The 20,941-nt window shown below is 41.2% G+C and overlaps 2 protein-coding genes across 3 annotated transcripts; both read left to right on the forward strand.

The window, feature by feature from the left end:
- The first annotated feature begins 34 nt into the window (after nucleotides 1-34).
- On the forward strand, nucleotides 35-6,817 carry LOC134633162 (elongin-B). The gene is made up of 4 exons (XM_063482027.1): nucleotides 35-123; nucleotides 900-1,034; nucleotides 2,425-2,533; nucleotides 5,776-6,817. The coding sequence occupies exons 1-4, from the start codon at nucleotides 121-123 to the stop codon at nucleotides 5,886-5,888; spliced, it is 360 nt and encodes a 119-aa protein (XP_063338097.1). The 5' UTR covers nucleotides 35-120; the 3' UTR covers nucleotides 5,889-6,817.
- A 2,517-nt stretch (nucleotides 6,818-9,334) lies between these two features.
- LOC134632587 (transforming growth factor beta-1-induced transcript 1 protein-like) lies at nucleotides 9,335-20,262 on the forward strand. 2 transcript variants are annotated; one of them, XM_063481272.1, is made up of 12 exons: nucleotides 9,335-9,584; nucleotides 12,849-12,899; nucleotides 13,146-13,294; nucleotides 13,395-13,450; nucleotides 14,601-14,737; nucleotides 14,814-14,895; nucleotides 15,170-15,254; nucleotides 15,930-16,124; nucleotides 16,201-16,374; nucleotides 16,488-16,569; nucleotides 18,274-18,422; nucleotides 19,444-20,262. In XM_063481272.1, the coding sequence occupies exons 1-12, from the start codon at nucleotides 9,572-9,574 to the stop codon at nucleotides 19,708-19,710; spliced, it is 1,440 nt and encodes a 479-aa protein (XP_063337342.1). In that variant the 5' UTR covers nucleotides 9,335-9,571; the 3' UTR covers nucleotides 19,711-20,262. The 2 variants fall into 2 exon arrangements, with proteins under 2 accessions (XP_063337342.1, XP_063337344.1); XM_063481274.1 differs by lacking the exon at nucleotides 12,849-12,899 and having other exon boundaries at nucleotides 9,337-9,584.
- Nucleotides 20,263-20,941: the final 679 nt, after the last annotated feature.

Here is a 20,941-nt window from a genome sequence, read left to right on the forward strand (position 1 = left end):
GTGAATACGGAATGTACGAGTTGCGCATGTACATTGCGCAATATCCGAGAGCAATGCAGTCTGGGCTTTTGCTGCAAAACACAGAGCTGGCGTAACTGGCTAGCTAGCTGACCACTTGAAATGGTAACTTTAATATTATTGCCGATTAGTTCGGGAGAGTCGTACGTAGATTTGGACACTCTATTAACGTTCGGCGATGTGTTCAAACGTATTAACGTGATAATAACAGCGGATACTGTTGGCTATAGAAATGTTAATTTCACTTTTGCTCTGCTAGCTTAGCTTTGCAATCCATAACCGAGGGGGTGTAGCTAGCGAGGGAACTTAGCTCGGCTAACCTTGGAAATGCTGTAACGCTAGCTAGCTAATTAACCCAGGCAGTATCATGTGGTTAGCTGAGTGTGTACTGTATTTGTCAGACCTATTCCGTGTGTTAGCTAGGGCTGTTTTCCACCGAACTATCAAAACAGTTGACGTGTCGGCTAATATCGCGCTAGCCCAGAGCTACGTCTGCTTCACACTGTTCACTGTTATTTGCTAGCATATGAATAAATGAAGTGACACTTATCAGAATATCTATTACAGAATCCGCTATTAAAGATTCATGTAATATAACCCTTTAAATACCTTCGCGTTTACTGTACAGTCAGGTTAGGTGTTTAAGCAGTTTCCGGATAGGCATGCAATATTAACGAGTTTCGTGGCCTAATGAGATGTTTTGTCTAGTAAAACGGGGTTATTGTTGGTCATAATATATATTTACCCAAGAACGGCAATCTTTGTGGATAGACGTTCTTAATGTGGAGTAACGTTTCATAGAACCCAATCCTCAACTTCTTGGTAAATGAGCAAATGTAGCTGGTTTTTACATTGTGTGCCCCCCTGTTTTTTCCTTTCAGGACGTGTTCTTAATGATCCGGCGTCACAAGACCACAATCTTCACAGATGCCAAGGAGTCCACCACTGTCTATGAGCTGAAGCGTATTGTCGAGGGAATACTTAAAAGACCACCCGAGGATCAACGACTCTACAAAGTGAGCTTACAGCATCAGAAAGACTAAATGTGCACTTTAATTTTGCCAGAATGTAGCCAGTGTTAATGTTAACATTCACAGTAGTTGAATATTACCCCAACAAACTTCAACCTCATGGTAAATATTGGTAATTATTGACCTATTTCAAAATTACCATTGAATAGGAAATTATTAGAAAAATTTGTGGTTGTAGATAATCTATTTAGATCCTTTTACCTATGACAGATTTTTGATCCCTTTCAGTCAGGTTTTTAAAAGCTGGCATCTGATGCGGGACATTGTTCTGTGCTCATATTGCTTGATCTGAAATAGCTTTTCTAACCTGTGGAGTTCCACAAGGCTCAAACCTGGGTCTATTACATCCTTCCTTTAGCTGGGATCATTCAAATCTTTCGGGGCCATTACTTGTCATTTCCATGCTGAAATGTCTTTTAAGCCTCACCAGCTGGATAGACTGTCCACCCTAGCTAATTGTTTATAATGATTTAATGTCTGGCTTTCCAGCAGTTACCTTGTTTTAAACTTCAGTGAGACTGAGACCAGGATTATAACTCCTACTAAAATATACTCAAGAACCTATCAAGCGATTGCCTCCTTTTGTTCATCTTTGAAGTCTAGTGTTTGTAATCGCTCTGTAATATTTTATGTCATTTTCTGGTTTCTTTCATTAAAGGAAGATTTCCAAATTGTAAGCTATGGTCTTCCATGCTGGACTGGAGAAAATTGTTCATACATTTGTGTCTTCGTGCCTATATTACTGGAACACCCTATTTACCCGCTTAGATTAATCATCTCTTTCATACCTCCAAATGATACAAAATGCTGCATCCAGACTCCTAATACAGACGTGCTCACATTGTCTTTGTTTTATGCTCTTTACGTCGGCTCCCAGTTGATTTTAGAATTCGTTTTAAAATTCTCATATTTACATACAGAGCACTAAATCAAGCTCAGACTACTAATCTCAGTTTCTCATTAAACACACTGCTTCTCGCTTGCTCAAAATATATTAGTTGTTCCTCATACAAGATTGTAGACTGGGGTATAGAGCCTTTCAGTCTGTGGCAGCCAAGACTATGGATCAGTCTGCCACTCCAGCTATATTTAGCTCGCTCTTTAGACTTCTTGAAAAAGTCGTTGAAACCTATTTGGTTTAAGTATTTAGATTGTGTTGTAATATTTATGGTTTTGCATTGCTATTGAACTATGTTTTAAGTATCTAATATATTTTATTGTGATTATTCCCAGTTTTTACTTATTTTCCTGTGCAGTAATTTGTAACTCTGTAAATAAACATTGCTTACTTAAATATTTTCTATCAGAAACACGCTCTGCATATTAGTTGGACTATCTTCTTATATTCTGAGGTCATGATATTTTTGTATTACAGGATGATCAGCTGCTAGAGGACAGCAAAACTCTGGGTGACTGTGGATTCACCAACCAGACTGCCAGACCTCAAGCCCCAGCTACAGTCGGTCTGGCCTTTCGTATTAATGGTATGTTGTGGTTATGCTGTTTGTTTGCTTTTAAAGATCAGAGGTACACTACACAACAAAAATGAGTACATTCCTATGAACCATTGCTTAAATATCTTAATATAAAAATCGTTCTCAGAGTTGAACTGTCATGTATTTACTCTTTATTTAAAATTAGAACAGTTTAGAGTTACAGTGTTAAAGTAGCGGTGTAGTGGTTAAGACATGTGAATGACCTTCTGAGGAGACACAAACCCTGCCTCAGGGGCTTGCAAGCTTGTGTACTGCCAGTGCAAGCCCAGATAAATAGGAGGGTAACGTCAGGGAGGGCATTTGGTGTAAAATCTGTTCCAAATCAAACATGTGGCTCCCTCTGCTATGGTGGCTTCTTGGGAAATAAGGGAGCAGCTAAAAATACCTCAGTTTACTTTATTAAAATACGGGCTTCACTATAGGAACTCACCTATAGGAAACACACCTTTTATTACTGAGATAATTTGAGATGTCCACCTTTACATTTGGTGGATGATGTTGTTCCGTATTTTTATATAGAGATGTTCTTCCTTTCTTTAGAGACAGTTTCTTTAACATGGAGGGCCTGTGTTGTTCTCCTTTTGTCTTAAAAATACCTCAGTAGTGTTTTCTTGGATTTGAGTCAGGCAACATACTTGGCCAGCTTATAGTTTCACTGTTTTCTCCTTAAGGAACTAATGTGTCATGTTGGCAGTCTGCTTTGTTCATGTCCGACGCGCTGGTGTTTTTATGTGAACCTAACAGATTTATTTCCATTTGAGCAAAGAAAGGACTCAAAATATTCGCAAGCAAGCTCTCTTTTTATTTCTTTAGGAAGGGTGAATCTTGAAGTTTTGTTCTGAAGCGCAAGTAAGGGTTTTTATTTATTCCCCAGGTTTTGATGCTTGGAAGTTGGCATTGTGTAATCTCCTTCAAACTGTCACAGAAACTCTGCTTTCCTCTGATAAGTCCTGTGCCAAATTAAAGGCATTTTTCCTTTTCTTTTGCACAGTTACATTATATAAGTAGTGCACTGGCCCTAGCATCATTCTGGGAAGACAGACACTCAAGCACTGTTGCTTGTTCTGTACCATCTCCTTATGGTCACGTGTCTTTAGACTGATTTTTCTGCAGTTCCTTTGTTGATTCTTTTCCTTAAGGAGGAATGAAGCAGACACAGCACAAACATCCATAGCTGAGAAAATCTCATTGTTCACAGGTTACTTTTTAACACTGTTACGCACCTACGTAAAGAGTTTAGTTTCACTCATCACTGATTTTTTAACTTCTGTGTTATCGGTTGCAGGTGGATTCACTTTTCTTGCAATGAGTTTCTACTTTGGGGTGTGTTTTTTCAATCTAGTCTGTCTAAAGCAGGGGTGGGGGAACTCCAGGCCTCAAGGGCCGGTGTCCTGCAGGTTTTAGATGTATCCTTGATCCAACACAGCTGATTTAAATGGTTACATTACTTCCTCAACGGCCGTTTATCAATGCGCGAGTACGTGCTCGCGTTCTCGGTGAGTACGTACCCGCCGAGAACGCGAGCACGGACTCGTGGGCCGTCTCTCAATTCTCAAGTACGCGAGCACGGACTCGTGATTTGTACCAGCGTACGTGATGATGTCACAGGTCCGGAGTTTTTACTGCCGTCCCCTCCTAATTTAACTGTGAGTAACATGTTATGAAGCTTAACTTTAATCACAGCCAAACCGGTTTACTCAGGAACAAATAAAACACTGAAATAAACCAAACATTAACATTTAGAAGTGATCTAAGCGACTTATATATCATTTTTAACCTCAGTAGTGAAACCTCTATTAATAAAAATAGTGTACATGTACATACCTGTACATACCTTAATAAAAACAAGCAGGTGAGATGTCAGAACGCTTTTATTTCTATTCTAGTGGACACTCAATACTATAGACAGCTGCTGGGGTTTCTTTAACCTGAGTAGTGAGAAGACCGCGAGCGGGCGGGGAGGGGAGGTGGGGGGACGATGTGCCGGGAGTCCGCTGTTGAGTTTTGGACGAAATGCATTCTGGGATATATAGCTGTCCCAAGTCTACACCGATGCATGCTCGATAAAACGGGCGGATCGAGAACACATCCGGGACTTTTTCGCGTTCTCGGCTTGATGCGTACTTCGAATTGGAACAGTACTTGGTCTCCGACTGATGACGTATCACAAGTACACGAGAACGCAAGTACGCACAAGTACGCATATTGAGAAACGCCCAACATGTCTTGAAGTTCTCCAGAGCCCTGATAATGAACTGATCATTTGATTCAGGTGTGTTGACCCAGGGTGATACCTAAAGCCTGCAGGACACTGGCCCCTGAGGCCCGGAGTTCCCCACCCCTGTTCTAAAGTATTTGAGTTGATGATTCATAAAAGGTTATATGCTACATGTAATCTTGGAAACAGTGTAATTACTGAGAAGGAATACAATTTGAGAATCAAGTGATGTACTCAGTTCTGATGTGTACTATATTTTCCTCTGTCATAAAGAGTAGTTTTCCGTTTTACCAAGAAGTATGACTTTTTTTATGTTTGTAGCACGACTGGTGGAAAACGATTGTGTTTTTCTCTTAATAAACCATCACTGATCTCATTTAGCAACAGTGTTTTTCAGTAGACAACCACGATGAATCCATTCTTTTGCACCGTTAAATATTAATCTGTGGTCTTCAGCACAACAACATGTCTACTTTTCTAATTTTTTTTAAAATATATTTTTATTTATTTTTTTAGTGTTTTTGCCTCTCATACTGTATTCATTTAAGAAATGAGAGGTGGCTCAAGACTTTTGCACAGTACTGTAAATCGCGTCACTGAATGAGTGTATTCAAGCTAACTTCTCCTTCAAAACTCATTCCTTAAAAATTAAGGTGTGATTTTATTCTGTAACTAACTCAAGAAGACTTATTGTAGATTTTCAGCCTGGATTTACCAGCAGTTATATTTAAGAGCATACACAAAGGGCCCTCAGCGGCATTAAAATGTGTTGCGTGTAACCCGAGTCCCCGTGCCTTAAAGCTGTGGCTCAAATTATGCACTTCCACCTTTAAGTGCATTGCGCAAAGCATGTCCTTAGTTTACACGAGCATGAATCTGTTTTGAAGGATTTTCCCCTGGATACACTTGCTCTACAGTAAAGATTCATTTCAGCAACCTTTTATTATGTGCAGCCACATTAAACTCTGCTGTCACAATGGAGCTCATGCTTCCTTGTCTATGTGCCCTGCAGATGAGATGTTTGAGCAGCTGCACATCGAGGCCTTTTCCAGCCCCCCGGAACTCCCTGATGTGATGAAGCCTCAGGACTCTGGTAGCACTGCTAATGAACAGGCAGTGCAGTGATGGCAGAGGCAGGAAGCGAGCATCGGCGGGAAGGATGGAAGTGGCAGTGTCGGAATTAACTGCGGTGAAGAAGTAGCGGGGTGGAGGATGTGTAAAATAGTTTCATTTGATTGGATGGGGACGTTTTAGGTAACCAAGCCTATCCATGTTACCTTCATGTTGTCATCTCGACATCCCCCCACACGTTTTTGTTGTTTTTTTGTTTGTTTGTTTTTTTAACTCTATTGATTTCCACATCACATGCAGTTCAGCTCCTTGAATTTGCTCCTAAGCACCGAGTGAAGAAGTTGGTTTGGAAAGTGTGATTGTGTGTATGCGTGCGCGTGTGTGTATGTGTTGAGTTATTCTAATTATTATCATTAATATTTTGGAAAGGGTGGAGGCGTAGTTGTGTGTCACAGTGCTCTAGAATTAACATGCATGGGTAAGAGTCCAGTGTGTGAATCAGCAAATGCATGAACAAACTCAAAACAAAGGCTTTACATTCACAGAAGCAGATAGACCTACCACTGATTCGTTTCTCTGGTCTGATTCCCAGTTTTCGTTGTACATTTCTGATTCGATCGTAAACCAGGAAGAATGTCTGTAAGATAGTTGCGTTCATTTTTGTTTTCGTCATCATTTTGTTTCTTCGGTTTGTTTCACGCGTTAGTCCCTTGTTGTGTTTCACGCACTGAGACCAAAGGCAGGTACCTCTTGGACAGCAGAGGGATTATTTTTCTTCTTCTTTAGTTGTTTGGTCAAAGGATATTCTGTCTGTGACATACAGTATATACACAGGAGGAGCGTTTCTTGTGTTAAACTTTTCATTTTGTAAATGCACACATCACAAGTCACCAACACTTACGTGGCATCTTCCCCTTATTATACATGCATAGCCTGTAACTGTGATCTTGCTTAATTAAAAGTTTTTCCTGTTTGGTTTTTTACACTGACTGCTTTTTGTTTGTTTTTTTATGTTTTTTAAGTTTGTGTCAGTATTTAATGAATAAATCAGTAATTCAGTGTATTGATCTGTGTTGGAGGCACTGGGCAGGGCTGTAGCAGTGATTCTTACAACCATGTAAAGCCTGAACCATGAAATAATTTCCAGAAAATTTTAACTTTTTGACAAAGGAGTGTTTATTGATCCTTGACAAATTGAAAAAAAGAGAACTTAAATATTAAATTGCATATGTGAGTTCTAATTTGTATCATATTTGCTTTATCATTTGATTTATGTATCGCTTAAAAAATGTGTATCTTTGTGTTTTGGGGGTAAAATAGAAATCACTGATGATGTAGAAGTCACAAAACTCATATACAGGTGTGATAGTGACATTAACAATGCCTCTGTCCAGCCCATATGTGAGCCGGCATGCACAGTAAGCAGGTATAACAAATTGTCATATTTAAATTTTATTATTTATACTTGTGCTTTTTATTCTGTGATATGTTAAAAACTGTGAAACTGCTATTTTCTTTCTGGGATTTGTAGAACAGGATGGACAGTTTTTCTTTTATAATATAGATTCACCGTAAAATTAAAGCTGTGCTCAAATCAACAAAAACGCCCCCCTTCAAACCTCCAGGGGGTATCCAAAAAGCACCAGGTTCCTTTTAAGCTGTTGATATTTGGTCCTAACTTCTACACTAATTAAAATTCTCCAAAAGGCATTGCCAGCAAAAATGTAGTGGAGAGGTCCAGTTAAGTGACTGGAATGAGTCACTTAATGAGTTATTGTTTTTCACCATATCACTGTCATGTTAAAACACAAAGTTGCTAACCTGAAGCTGCAAGAGTGAAGAAGCTTACCTGGAACCAGAGGAATGCAGCAGGGATTAGGGCTTTGGACTTTTCGTAGCAGAAAACACTACAAGTAGAAATTATGGCATTAAAGATGATTTTAGTTCTATTTAGGGTCCACGAGAGTGAAACACAGCTGATGCACAGCTGCCAGACGACCTCCACCTGTAATATGACCATGGATTACTACACCCTGCAGTGGCACATCTAAACATTAACCGTGAAAGAAGTTTCTGCATCACCACCAACATCTGAGTAACATTACATCACTAACCTTAACATAATTTAACAGTGTCGTGCTCCTTTAAAAGTCTGACACATTCACTCTTAGCCTTTATTTTTCTAAATAAAGCTTTTTTCATAAAACAATCATAAAAATGGTGTCAGGGAGCACTCTCATACAGGGTCCAGGTTTTGATCTGTGGTGATTTTAGGAAGGTTTGTTGGTTTGGGCCTCTGTACCTTGGTCCCGTTCTGCCACCTTCTTTGTCCTGCTAGGTGAGACCAGTGCTGTCAGGGAGCGCTGGAGAATGGATTTGGTCTACAGCGATATTAAGGTGAGTGATACATGTCAAAGTGGGAGTACAGCAACAAGATGATCATAAGCGGTGCAGTTTTAGTGTGAAAACCATATAACCAGTAAGATGGGAGGTTGTTTTTTTTGTTTTTGTTTTTTAAAAATCTAAATTATTTCCAAGTTAGTTTCACTGTAAACAGGTTGCTGTCAATTCTACAACTTACGCTTTGTAAAAAAAAAAAAGGCACCCCCCCCCAACCCTGCAATTGCATTTACTGTAAAGTTACTGCAGCTGGAATTTACGCTAATTTTCTGTCATTTTGACTAACCCTGCATCCAGTTGCCAAAATATAAAATAAATTAGTTAATAAATAAAGTTTTTATTGTTTGAAAATGTTTTAGTATTAGTTTTACTTTCAGAGTAATATAGACATACTAACATCTCCAATAAATAAAAAGCCTCACCAGGCTGGTTGTGCTGACAAAGGCTACAACGAAAGTCATTTCCTGCACATTGTTATTTTATTTTATTGCTTTGTACGCATCACTTAAGCTAGTTCTTTTATTTCAATTTAAATTTTTAGTGTGTATTAATTCGAATAAGTCTGACTTAAGAATTGAAATAAAATTCAATAAAATAATTTTAAAAAATGGATATATCCTAATCCTGACACTGAGCGGAGAAAACTGGCTTAGAGATACGTATTTTTGAGCCTAATCGTTTCTGTTCTTTTTCTATAGCCTTATAAAAAAAATTCCCCACCCACCTAAAAGGAAAAGAAAAAAAACGCTTTCAAAGTGTGAATCACTAATATCTCACTAATATTTTCTTGGATTTTTAGTCCTATGCACGCACACGGAAATGAAACAAGTACGTAAAGAAACCAAAAATGGGAAGGTCTTGTTATTAAAACCCTGAAAACGAAAACAAAACCGGGAAAATAAGCGTCATTTCCAATATTCTCTGTGTTCATAACTACACGCTTGCAGCAGAAGCAGCGGCGGGTCCACTCTTAGAGCCACTAAATCCTTAATTTTCGATCCCTAATATGGACTAGGAATGTCCAGGGTGACGTCTCGTGTCCGGGGAATGCGAGTTTGTAACCGCATTTATTTAACTACGCCTTCCCCGCTCTGAGGTCCTGGTAGGCATTACACAGGAAGAGAGCCGTGTTGGAAAAAAAAGAGACGGGACGCCCTCCTCCTCCTCTTCCTCCTCCTCCTTCTGTTGGCGGATAACGGTGCCCAAGAAGTTATTCAGGACCGACGCAGACAATAGCGCCGAGACCTTCTATCCAGCTGTGATCCACGGCCATCACTACTGATTAATGGTGTCTGCGCTGTGTCACAAAGAGGGAAACAGTCGGCTGAGATCCTATCATGGAGGATTTGGGTGAGTATTACAGCTGCTCTTCGTTTCATGCCTTGTAACTACATGTTGAGATATCTTGAAGGGATCTGTGGGGAAGGGGTGGTGTGTGCCCAAACAGAGGAAATAAGGTCTCTGTTGATTCTGGCAGTCATAGAGTACAGATCCCTGGCTTACAAGGACATGTAGAAAAGGGGGGCTGTAACATAAGGAGCAATGGAAAGCAGTAGGAAATACTTTTTTAAAAAAATGAGTGGTACAAGTTCCCAGTCAGCAACAGTGAGGAATTTTCTTATAATAACTCATGCATGCCAATATTTTAGATGTTTGTAGAGCTGTGTGTTACCTTCATCGTGCAGGGGCACATACCCACAAATACATGCAGTCAGGTAACACTTGAACCGGTGCCCTGCTCTACATGTGCCCGACCTTCACTCGGGTCTTCCTGCACGGCCTGCAAATGCAATAAAAAGCTCTGAAAATTAGATTTAAAGGGGTCCAGAGCAGGCATGTCCGTCCATTAACATTAACAAGTATGGGATGGATGGAGTGCCACATAATGTTGAAGAGAGTGTTTTCCATTTTGAAGGAATTGAAGACATGAGAGAAGACAGCATCAGAGAGCATCCCCCCCATTTCTGAATGATACTGGAAGCAAATGTCTTCTTTTCTCTAAAACAACATGATGGGAAGCTGACTCTTTGTGTCAGAAAATAGCTGTGTGTTGGAAAGGCCCTGAAATAGCCCGGGGCAATGCTGCTATTTGTAAAAGCCACAGAGTTCAAGGAAAATAGACATGGCTTTTGCCTCAGCTGCCCATTCGCGCTCTCTGGGAGTTTCTTCTGTTTTTTCACTAAGTACACTTCAGGAGTGGAGCATTTGTGCTTCTCAAGCAACACGAGGAGGGGAAAAAATGGCATGGTGTACACATCTGGGCACATCTGGATCGGATTGCACACGGTGACACGGAGGTGCTGGGGTTGAGCGCCATGTTTGAGAGTCTCGGCTTGCGCTGTCGTCCAACAGTGTTGTAAGTTTATGCATCGGATTTGGCGAGGCTTTCGACGAGAGAGAGACCACTTGTTAGAGAGGCCTATGGCCAAGACAAACAAGTCTGCAGGCCGCTCTAAATATGGTCATAATTCCCATTGAGAGAAGCTCAGCTCCTTATATGTGCTGCTCAGCCTCTTGGAGTGTGTGTGTGTGTGTGTCTGTGTGTGTGTGAGAGACACACAGCACAGCAGGGAGGTGGAGGGCCAGTAGTATATGCACACAGTTCTCACCGCATGGTCGTACCAGAAGTGTGAATCATCCGGGGTAGAAATGACCACAGCGGTGTGCTCAGGCCGGGCAAACTTGAGTTTTGTGACACATGGCCGAGCAGCGTAGGTTTAGAACATAGCACTTCACCAGATTCTGAATTAGAAATTCATGATTCATAATGTGACAAGCCTTGCGTAGCTGCTTTAGATGGGAAGTCACCCTGTGACGGTTTCTCCAAAGCCACGAATGAACTCTGACCTGCAGCTCGTAAATCAGCATGCAGCTTGGTAGAAAATGGACACGTCAAATTTCATCCATTAAATAGGCCGGAATTATCTGGCAATGTGACTAAATGCTGTTCTTTTTCTACATCAATAACTAAGAAAACCAGTTGTGCAATGCTCGTCTGTCACACTGAGTCACAGCTGCAATACAAGAAAGAGTGTGATAATACTAGATGAAGCAGTTACTCCACATCTGAGGAGTGCCTGAGATGTGTCATCCGTGGCTTTGGGAGGAGGTTTCATGGAAAGACCATTCACCTGCTTCCAAGTAGTAATCAAGACTGGAAAACCTTATTGTTTTCTACAAAGCTCTGACTTGCATGACTCGTAATAATACAGAAGTACCAGAACCCCCCCAAGAAAGTATATATTTTTTTCTTTTAACCAAAATGTAATAGATATTGCATCACTGTAAACCGTTTACTGAAAACATTTGAAGGTCTTTTAAAGAAATTTGGAATTCTTAGATCTCCGTTTTTTAAATATCCGCCATCTGTTATCAGGATCCTCAGACCTAATTTACAAGCTTCCAAAGTTTTTTTTAGATAAAGTGCTTTCGAACACTTTGTACGCTCTCACGTCATACACCTGCACATTTCTAGCATCTGCTGATGATGTCACAATGATGTTGTTATGGTTACGTTAGCTTGGGCTTTACAAATTGAGGACATTAAGTTTGAGTTCTCAGGCATCCAGGTCCAGATAATAAAGCAAGTGGACTTTTTACCATCCATCCATTCTTTTCCGATTATCCAGTTCAGAGTCTCGGGGCCCTTTAGCCTATCCCAGCTGCCACAGGGTGAATGTTTTGCCTCCCCTGTAGCTGTTAAATACCTGGGACTCTCCGTCAGCTCTTGGATGAGAGGCAAAACATCTTCACAAACTAAGTCCAGCTGCCTTTCTTCAAGCACTCGAGACAGGATGTTTGTCAGCCACATGATTGGATCTGTTTGTACATGGGATCAAAAGTCGGGATATTTTGTTGTCTGGCTTTGGCTAGGGAATTCTATCGATAAGCCTGTTTTCCATTCCTATCATGTTAAAGTGTTAAAATACAGTACAAAAAGCCTCTGTCTGGTAAAAAGTGTCACTTTTGTGTGCTTGACTTCAGTAACCCTGAGGTAACACAAGTCTTCTGCATCAGTCTGGAACCAGCTTACAACTGGGCTGACCTTTCTTATTTATTTTAACTTCTTGGAAAGGAAAGCCAAAATTTTCATTTTGATAATATAAAAGTTAAAAAAGGGACTGGTACCCTTTCAGGACTCACAATAAATGGTTGCTATGTCATTATACATACATGGTAAACCACTGTTACTCATATGAAGTCCTTTTTCATCTTCAGTCTGCTTCGGTCTTCGGTTGCTTGTCAGGATAAGTGATGTCATACAGCTGTAGATGCTAACACTTGAGTGAGTTTAGTTTCTGTGCAGCTTCTACTTCAGTGTGAGTGTGTGAGTGTGTGTGGGCGGAGGAGTGGACTCAGATATCAGCTGCCAAACACTCTTCCTCCTCTGCTTCCTTTCCACACTGGCATGTTTAGAATATGAATGCAGGAACGTTTGAGCGTCTGAGTGACCTCACCGTCAGTGGACTATCTCTGAGCTGCGCTGGTTCTGACTGTCCTGTCCTCTGAGTGATGAGCGTCCACGGGGCTCGCTGTCCTCCGTGTTGTGTCTCGGTGTGTGGGCTGAGTTGCTGCTGCTGTATTGGTCACAAAAGGCTGTCTGTGTCTCCTCAGGAGTGCCTGAGCCGCTTAACTACCCTCTCAGTCCTCGTATTGTTGTGTTTGGTACGTAGCTGCCTGTGCATGCGTTTGTATGTGTTTCGTCTCATCTGTCGTTTAACTCAACTTAATACCTTCTTGTCATGCAGCGTAATACTTTGCATGCTTTTTAAATTACTTTCTTAACTTGAATCTCTTGATTGACTTTTAATACTTGGTAAATAAACTTAGCACCATCAGGGACAACCATGAATGTTTGTGACATGAAATGTGGCTTCTGTGGTGCTACAGAATCTTCTCTCTCCCTTCCAGATGCCCTCCTTGCTGATCTGGAGAACACCAGCTCTCCTTTACCTCGGTGTCCCGTCCTGCTCACCTCTGACCCGCCCCAAAATCCCGATCCCACCACCCAGGACCCAGCCCAGACCCGGCCGCCGCCACCTGCATACACCCCGCAGCAGGTGGTCAATCCAGGCCACGTTCATACCAGTTTTCTTTCTTCCTGATTATGCAGAGGCTTTGATAAAGTTTGTTTGATCACTCGTCTGTTTTGTCTCTTAGACCGTTTCTTCAGCAATGAAGACCACACAGAACTCCACCCCAGACAAATTATACAGGTAACTCCTTCCTAGATGTCTTTTTCCATTGCTCACAGGATCACCAGCAAATTCATTACTTGTTCTGCTGTTCGTAAACACAAATATCTAAACAGCCAATCACACGGCAGCAACTCAGTGTATTTTGGCATGTAGACATGTTTCCAGCACTTTAAATCTACGCCTCACAGAATTAAAGCAGTTCTGAAGGACCAGAACTAGCGTGGAGTGCCTAATAAAAGAAGAATTAACTGTATGACATGTATTTCTGAGCCAGGTTTAAGGCATCTAAATTTCCTGCTGCTTTTAGCCTTGTTCAAAATACCACAAGCCAACACATCATCATTGTTGTTTTGGCTCTTTCCTCTAAATTGCCCAGCTGAAGGTGATCAGACCTCAGCTTGTGTCCAGATGGCTTGCTATCTGTTTGTTCCATGGTTTTCCTCTCTTGCCACAGCCATCTCGAGGCTCTCTCTACCACATGTGTGGTGTTGCAGATTCCTCTGTTTTCCTTCGATGCCCAGTGTAATGAAATCTAAGGACAGCAGCTTCCCTGCTTTCAGCTATCTGCTTGTACTTAGAGAGCTTCTTCTTAAAGACCCACCAAAGCAATAATCCTGGGCGGGTGTTAGCCCCCAGCATAATGAAATACCCCAAGGACTCGAACACAACAGCAACTGGTTTCCGCCAGTTGGGTGTGATGATCTGATGAAAATGTGTTTGTTCTAATCCACCAGCAGCTGCCGGTCCCAGATGTGCTAGCTGATGGTAATGGCTTCTTTCCCATTGGGTGACCCTCAGGACTTAATCAGTGTGCCTAAAGTGTCCCTCTGTCTCAGGGAAGCAGATCAGGATGTGCTGCAGAGTTGCACATTTTGAGCACAGCTGGCACGGAGACATTTGGCCATTGTGTGAAGTTTTGATGGGCTGGGATAGAGTGTTTTACACAGAGAGAAAAGTGGGAGTGCTTCAGTGGGTCAGCATGTTGATGTATGAACCCAAACCCTGTTAGGAATCTCATTCATTTTCTTTACATCACTCTTTGCAAAGCAATGTGTGGTTTTTAAACAAGCAAGAGAATTCTCCTCCTCACTTAACGAGTCCAACAAGATTGTTTATACTTTGTTTTTTTTAATGCCTTTCATTTTTAACATTATCTGTCTCCCTGCAGCACCGTGTGTAAACCGCGCTCTCCCCGAAGCGCAGATCCTCCTCTGGCCTTCTCTTCCTCCTCGCTGCTGGGGGGAGGTCTGAGTGAACTGGACCATCTGCTACAGGAACTCAACGCCACTCAGTTTAACATCACAGGTTAGCATGTGTGCGTGTGTTTTAAATCCTCGTGTTTAAATCAGATTTCTTATCTATGATCCTGTTTTGCTGTCAGATGAGATCCTGGCTCAGTTCCCTTCTTCTAAGAAAGATGAGAGGGATAATATCAAGGATAAAGCACCAACCTCCTCCTCCAGGTACCAAATCCACAGGGAAATAAGAGAGTTTTAAGCTATTAACAATAAATATCTCAGCAAGAGTATAATCTTTCTGAGTATCACTGTATATGACTGAGGAAGTAGGTCTGTTTTATGCAGACACACCCCTTTAAAATCTGCTTATATTTAAAAAGCTGTAGTATTATTTTTTTATTGCAAGTAAAAATCTATATTTGCACATGTGCGAGTGTGCAGCATTTTAGCATGTTTCTGATCATGTGTGTAATCTGTGGGTTTGATTTTGGTGTTTTAGCTCTGCGAAGCCTTCTGCAACATCGGCCACACTGGAACTGGACAAGCTGATGGCTTCGCTGTCTGACTTCAGAGTCCAGAGCACCGTAAGAGTCACCCACAGCTGCATGAAAATGCTAACCTGTCAACTTTTTACTTGTAAATTCACAGCGGTGCTCACTATATGACTTTTACAGAATGCTAATATTAGTGTTGGATCCCGGTAGAGGTTGAGTTGACTTCATAATGGCTACACTGTTACTGTGCAGCCTGCTGGCCACAGCACATGCCTGCTGGTACAGATCAGTCACCAGATATGGCTTGTGGATGAAAATTAGTCTTGGTCTTAATTTTTCCAGAGTCTAAAATAGCTTCAGATTGTCTGTAGTCATCTTAAAGATCAGCGTTTGGAACAGCGTATAATCTAGTTCTCTCCTTTTTGGTGAGTCGGCTTGCGAGCAGAGTAGGCAGTTCTGTCATTATAAGGCTGTTTAGTTTCAGTATGCAGTCCAGCTGTGAGCGATAAACAAGACTGTTGTGGGAACAGAGTCTTAAAAGGGAAACTTCTCCACTGCATATCCTTGACTAACCAGGCTAAAGTCTCCAGGCAGAGCAGAGAGACATCTGTAGAGCCTCGGCTCAAACTATATGCAGTATTGTTATGATTTGACTTTTCCTCACATTGGTTTCTTCCAAACAAATTCATTTCCAACATCTGTGGAGTGATGATAAACTCCCAAAGAATTAACATCATAAGTACTCTGTGCTTTGTCTTCTCTCAGCCAGCTGCGCCTGTCACTCCAGCGCCCGTTACAGCATCACCGCAGCAGCCGGCCGCTGCCCCTCCTCAGCCTCCTTCATCAGGAGGCTCACTGGACAGCATGCTGGGACTCCTCCAATCAGACCTGACCCGACAAGGAGTGCAAACATCCTCTAAGGGAAACTGCTCAGCCTGCCAAAAGCCAGTTGTCGGACAGGTGAGCAGTCAGAATACATCTGTCAGACATGTGATGAGGAAGACCCTCACTTGAGTTGACCTGGCTGTTTGTGCAGGTGGTGACAGCTCTGGGGAAGGTGTGGCATCCCGAGCACTTTGTGTGCACCGAGTGTGAGACGGAGCTGGGCAGTCGAAACTTCTTCGAGAAGGACGGGCGGCCGTACTGCGAGCCGGACTACTTCACGCTGTTCTCCCCTCACTGCGCGCACTGCAACAAACCCATACTGAACGTGAGCCGCTAAGATGGGAACATGTTGAGCTTATTTAAAGAGCTCAGATCGATATCCCAGCCCACCTAAAGCTCTGTAACTTTCTTTTTTTTTTCACTTTAATCGTTGTGTAGAAAATGGTCACGGCTCTGGACAAGAACTGGCACCCAGAGTGTTTCTGCTGTGTGAAGTGCAGCCGCGCCTTTGGAGAGGAAGGTAATGGGTGGCACTGTTAATTCCTGTCAGGGGTAACAATACACTGCAGTCAGGCCACACTTACATGAAGCCCTTTATACCATACATCCATAAGCATTCAGCATTCAGACAGCATTTTATAATGTTATTGAAAGTTTTATAGTATATGTACTTCAGGAATTTCCTACCTTTTGCGGTAAATAAAGCACATCTTATCTTATTTGTTAAATTATTCGATTATTTTAAACATTACAACCAGTTTCAGAGTTTATAATAACTTACAGTTTGCACTTCATTGGTGCTTTTTCTCCCATAAGAGACCCTAAAACATTTGATTTTAACCTACACATTAAAAAAGGCTACATCCTTTCTGAATGTTTCATGACTAGTGGGGTCTTGACAGATATTCAGATATTCACACTAATTTACTAATTTTTTGAAAAGATAACAAAGTTGCAGTGTCCGTGACTGTAGGCGGCCATGTTTTTGTATCTACGTTATATATATATATATATATATATATATATATATATATATATATATATATATATATATATATATATATATATATATATATGTATATATATATATATATATATATATATATATATATATGTATATATATATATATATATATAACTGAAGGGTTCTAGGCCGCATCTCTTAATCTTTGAATGCTGGTGTATAACCATGCAGTCTGTCGTTGCAACATTTGTAAAGGAATGCGTCGTTCTAAAGAACTCGTCGAATTCAAGAGGTCAGATTGTGAAATTTCCTCCCTCCTCAGATATTCCACCATCAAGTTTACATGGTACTTTTTTAAAAGTGAAAGTATTTAGGAACCACAGCAGCTCAGCCATGAACTGGCAGATCAGGCAAAGTTGCTGAGGAGCAACAAGATCGGCGACGTTCTGTTGTCTCAGTAACTGCAGATTGGAATTAACATCAGCACTGAACCTGTGTGCTGGGAGCTTCATGGCATGGTAGAGTTTTAAAATATATTTGCAGAGACAGGGATGGACTGATAGTATTTTTCAGAAGTATTCCTGAAGCCAAGCAGCAATCTTGTCTGTTTTTTAAACTACTTAAGGGACAGAAGATAATGGCGCTTTGTTTTTGAGGTTGTACATTGCGCACAGAGATTTCTTCTGTGAATTTTTTTATTGACATTGTGCGCGTTAACTGATTAAAACCTTACATTCCTTTTAATTTTTAAAAACTTGGGATACATTATCCCTAAATTGTCTGTGTAGGTTCTCAGTGATTTGGTTCATGGTAGTGTTAAGAGCTTGAAAATTGGTTTAAATGACCACTTTCAACATCTGATAATTTGTCTTTGTGCTGTTTTCAAATATGAGGTTGAAAACATTAGCAAATCTTTGCACTCCGCTTTTATTTCCAGTTTACACGGTGTCCTAACGTTTTTTGGGATCGGGGTTGTATCGGCAGTTTCACTCTGCCGTGAATTTCGAGGCAAAACACTGAGTCTCTGTATTTCCTTGGCAAGAAAATGGCCAAATTTAAAGCAGCGCGAGCTCTGAGATGGAAAAATACAGCCAGCCGTTGTTAGATCAGATCAGTAAAATGTAATGTTGCACAAACCGCAGTCACATAGAGAAGGTTCGGACTGATTTTCCTTTTTAAATCTGTGATATTATACAGTAAATCTGACATTTATCAAAGGAGCTCTTGAGCTGAGTCAAACTGTGGCGATGTCCTCTGCAGGTTTCCATGACCGTGAGGGCCAGCAGTACTGCCAGCAGTGCTTCTTGACTCTGTTTGCTTCCCGCTGTCAAGGCTGCAGCCAGCCCATCCTGGAAAACTACATCTCAGCTCTAAACTCTCTCTGGCACCCACAGTGCTTTGTATGTCGGGTAAGTGTTGCATTTTACTTGATCAAGAGTTGCAGCATTAATTGATGCGTTAGGCTTACGGGTCGTTTCAGTTTAATCTGCTCTGAAAAAGGTCAGAAAGGTTGGAGAACGCCACGGGAGTTTATGAGAAGATTAAGAGGAGTTTACATCCTTTAATACCAAGGAAGTCCCTTTTCAAAATAAAGTTAAAATACCTTTATTTTCACAGCCAGGTTATGTCTAACCTAGACAATAAAAAGACTATTTATTGGTGATAGAATAGCAGAACACAAATATGCCACATGCACAGGTAAGATATTACCAGGACTTTTATATTAACACTGGCCACATCTGTCTTTTACTACAAAGATGTGGCAGACAAAGGCGTCTTAAATAAAGGGAAGCTTTTCTGGATTTAAACAGGACCTCAATTTTACTTATTTCTTCTAACCTTTATTTGCCTTTATAGATGCATTTATGTCGTCTATGTTTGCTGCTGCTCTCTGTTCTCCTTTTTGTCTGATTTCAGCTGAATTTGGATGAATGCTTGGAGACTGCTCCTGTTGGTGGAGCATCACTAGAAAAGATTCAGTGTGACTGAGGCTCGCTGTGTCGAAACAGGGTTTTGTTTTTTTTAGCTTAAACACAACCTTGCTGTGAAAATAAATGCATTTTAATGATATATTTCCCGTCCTAGGAGCACCTCAAATAGAAGTGAGTTTATTCATTGATTGATTTTTTTCTTTGTAAGGCCGATTCTAAATTTCCCAGATTGAGCATTTATGAGACCAGTGAGCTCATATTTATCCTTTGAGGAGTCTCCTAACCCACAGCTGCCACACTGAATCTGCTCCGTGGCAAATAGATCACGATGGCTATGTAAGGAAACTTCAATGAGGAAGTTCATGCAAAAAAACAAAACAAAAATAAGCTGGAATTATGTCATGGGAAAGTTGTCATTTCACATGAAAACGCTGTAATTAGAGTTGCATGAGTCAGCGCTGTGACTGAGGCTCGCTGTGTCGCTTCCTCTCGTTTCCAGGAGTGCTACAGCCCCTTCGTCAATGGCAGCTTTTTCGAGCACGAGGGCAAGCCGCTGTGCGAGGCCCACTACCACCAGTCCCGCGGCAGCGTGTGTCAGGCCTGCCAGCAGCCCATCCTGGGGCGCTGCGTCACTGCCATGGGGGCCAAATTCCACCCGCATCACCTCGTGTGTCACTTCTGCCTGAAGCCGCTGAGCAAAGGCTGCTTCAAGGAGCAGGAGAACAAACCCTACTGCCACCCCTGCTTCATCAAGCTCTTTGGTTGAGGGCCCAGCAGGTCTTCGCCGGCCTGCCCTGAGAAGAAGCCCTGATGTGACTCTCAGTTCTCTCTTTTTTTTTTCTTTTTTTTTTTGTTACTGTGGGAGTGAGGGCGGAGCTGGACTCTTTGTAAATTTTGAAGAATATCTGAGTCAGCAGAAAGATGAGGAGGAAGACAGAATCATCCAACCCAAACCAGCCCCATTTTATTTTAACCATGGACTTTCAGTGCGAGGTTACAAACTTTATCACGGCTCAGAAACAAAAACACAGTGTGTTTAAATCAAATGAAAATTACCTTTTGCTACCAGATGTAAAAAGAAAATAGAAAAAGAAGCATAAATTTATACATCATTTGAGAATTTTTCCTGTTGTGCAAGGAAATCCCCCTTTAATATATTTGCTTTGTATTGCAGAAATTATCCATGTCACTGCAACTGCATTTTTATACTGTATCCTGACTGCTACATTTGTTTGTTTGTTTTTTCATTATTCATTCACTATTGCGCTATGCAAAATGCCAAAAATGATTCCAAAGAATAAAATTAAAGCAAACACGACTTGTTTTTGAGTGTTGATGTTTCTTTAAATTCACATGAGTCCGCTTTAAAAATAAAAAGCTCCTCTGGAGAAAGAAATATTTGATCTACTCCCTACTGGCAAGAACCTGGTGACAGTGGGAAGGAAAAACTGCCTCTTAACAGGAAGAAACCTCCAGCAGAACCAGGCTCAGGGAGGGGCAGGCATCTGCTGTGACCGGTTGGTTGTGATAAAAGTCTGGTGAGAAAATTTACAAGCAGCAGGCATAAGAAGATATAGATTATTGATAGGTTATAAGATTGGATGTTGAAAGGGCAGTTTGATAATATTATTTTTATTTTTCAGTCATAAGTTTGTGTATGATAAGCAGCTGATTTATACAGCATTACTGTAAGTCATTTGCTGTGCAGGGTGAGACGGTAAATACTTTAGTTTTTGACTTCTTTACAATAAATAGAGGAGAAATATACACTCACCAGCTATTTTATTAAGTACACCTAGCTTTGTGAGATGGCATGCTAACCAGCTGGAAGCAGAATACAGAAGATGGTACACTGTGGTGATAAAAGGATGGAGATAGTCAGGAATGATACTCAGGTGGGCTGTGATGTTTAAACGATGCTCAATTTCTACTGAGACCTAACATGTTCCAAGATATCCACCACAACGTTACACCACCAATAGCCTGCATCACTTATG

This window comes from Pelmatolapia mariae, linkage group LG8 (genome assembly GCF_036321145.2).
Source record: "Pelmatolapia mariae isolate MD_Pm_ZW linkage group LG8, Pm_UMD_F_2, whole genome shotgun sequence".
Taxonomy (NCBI): Eukaryota; Metazoa; Chordata; class Actinopteri; order Cichliformes; family Cichlidae; genus Pelmatolapia; species Pelmatolapia mariae.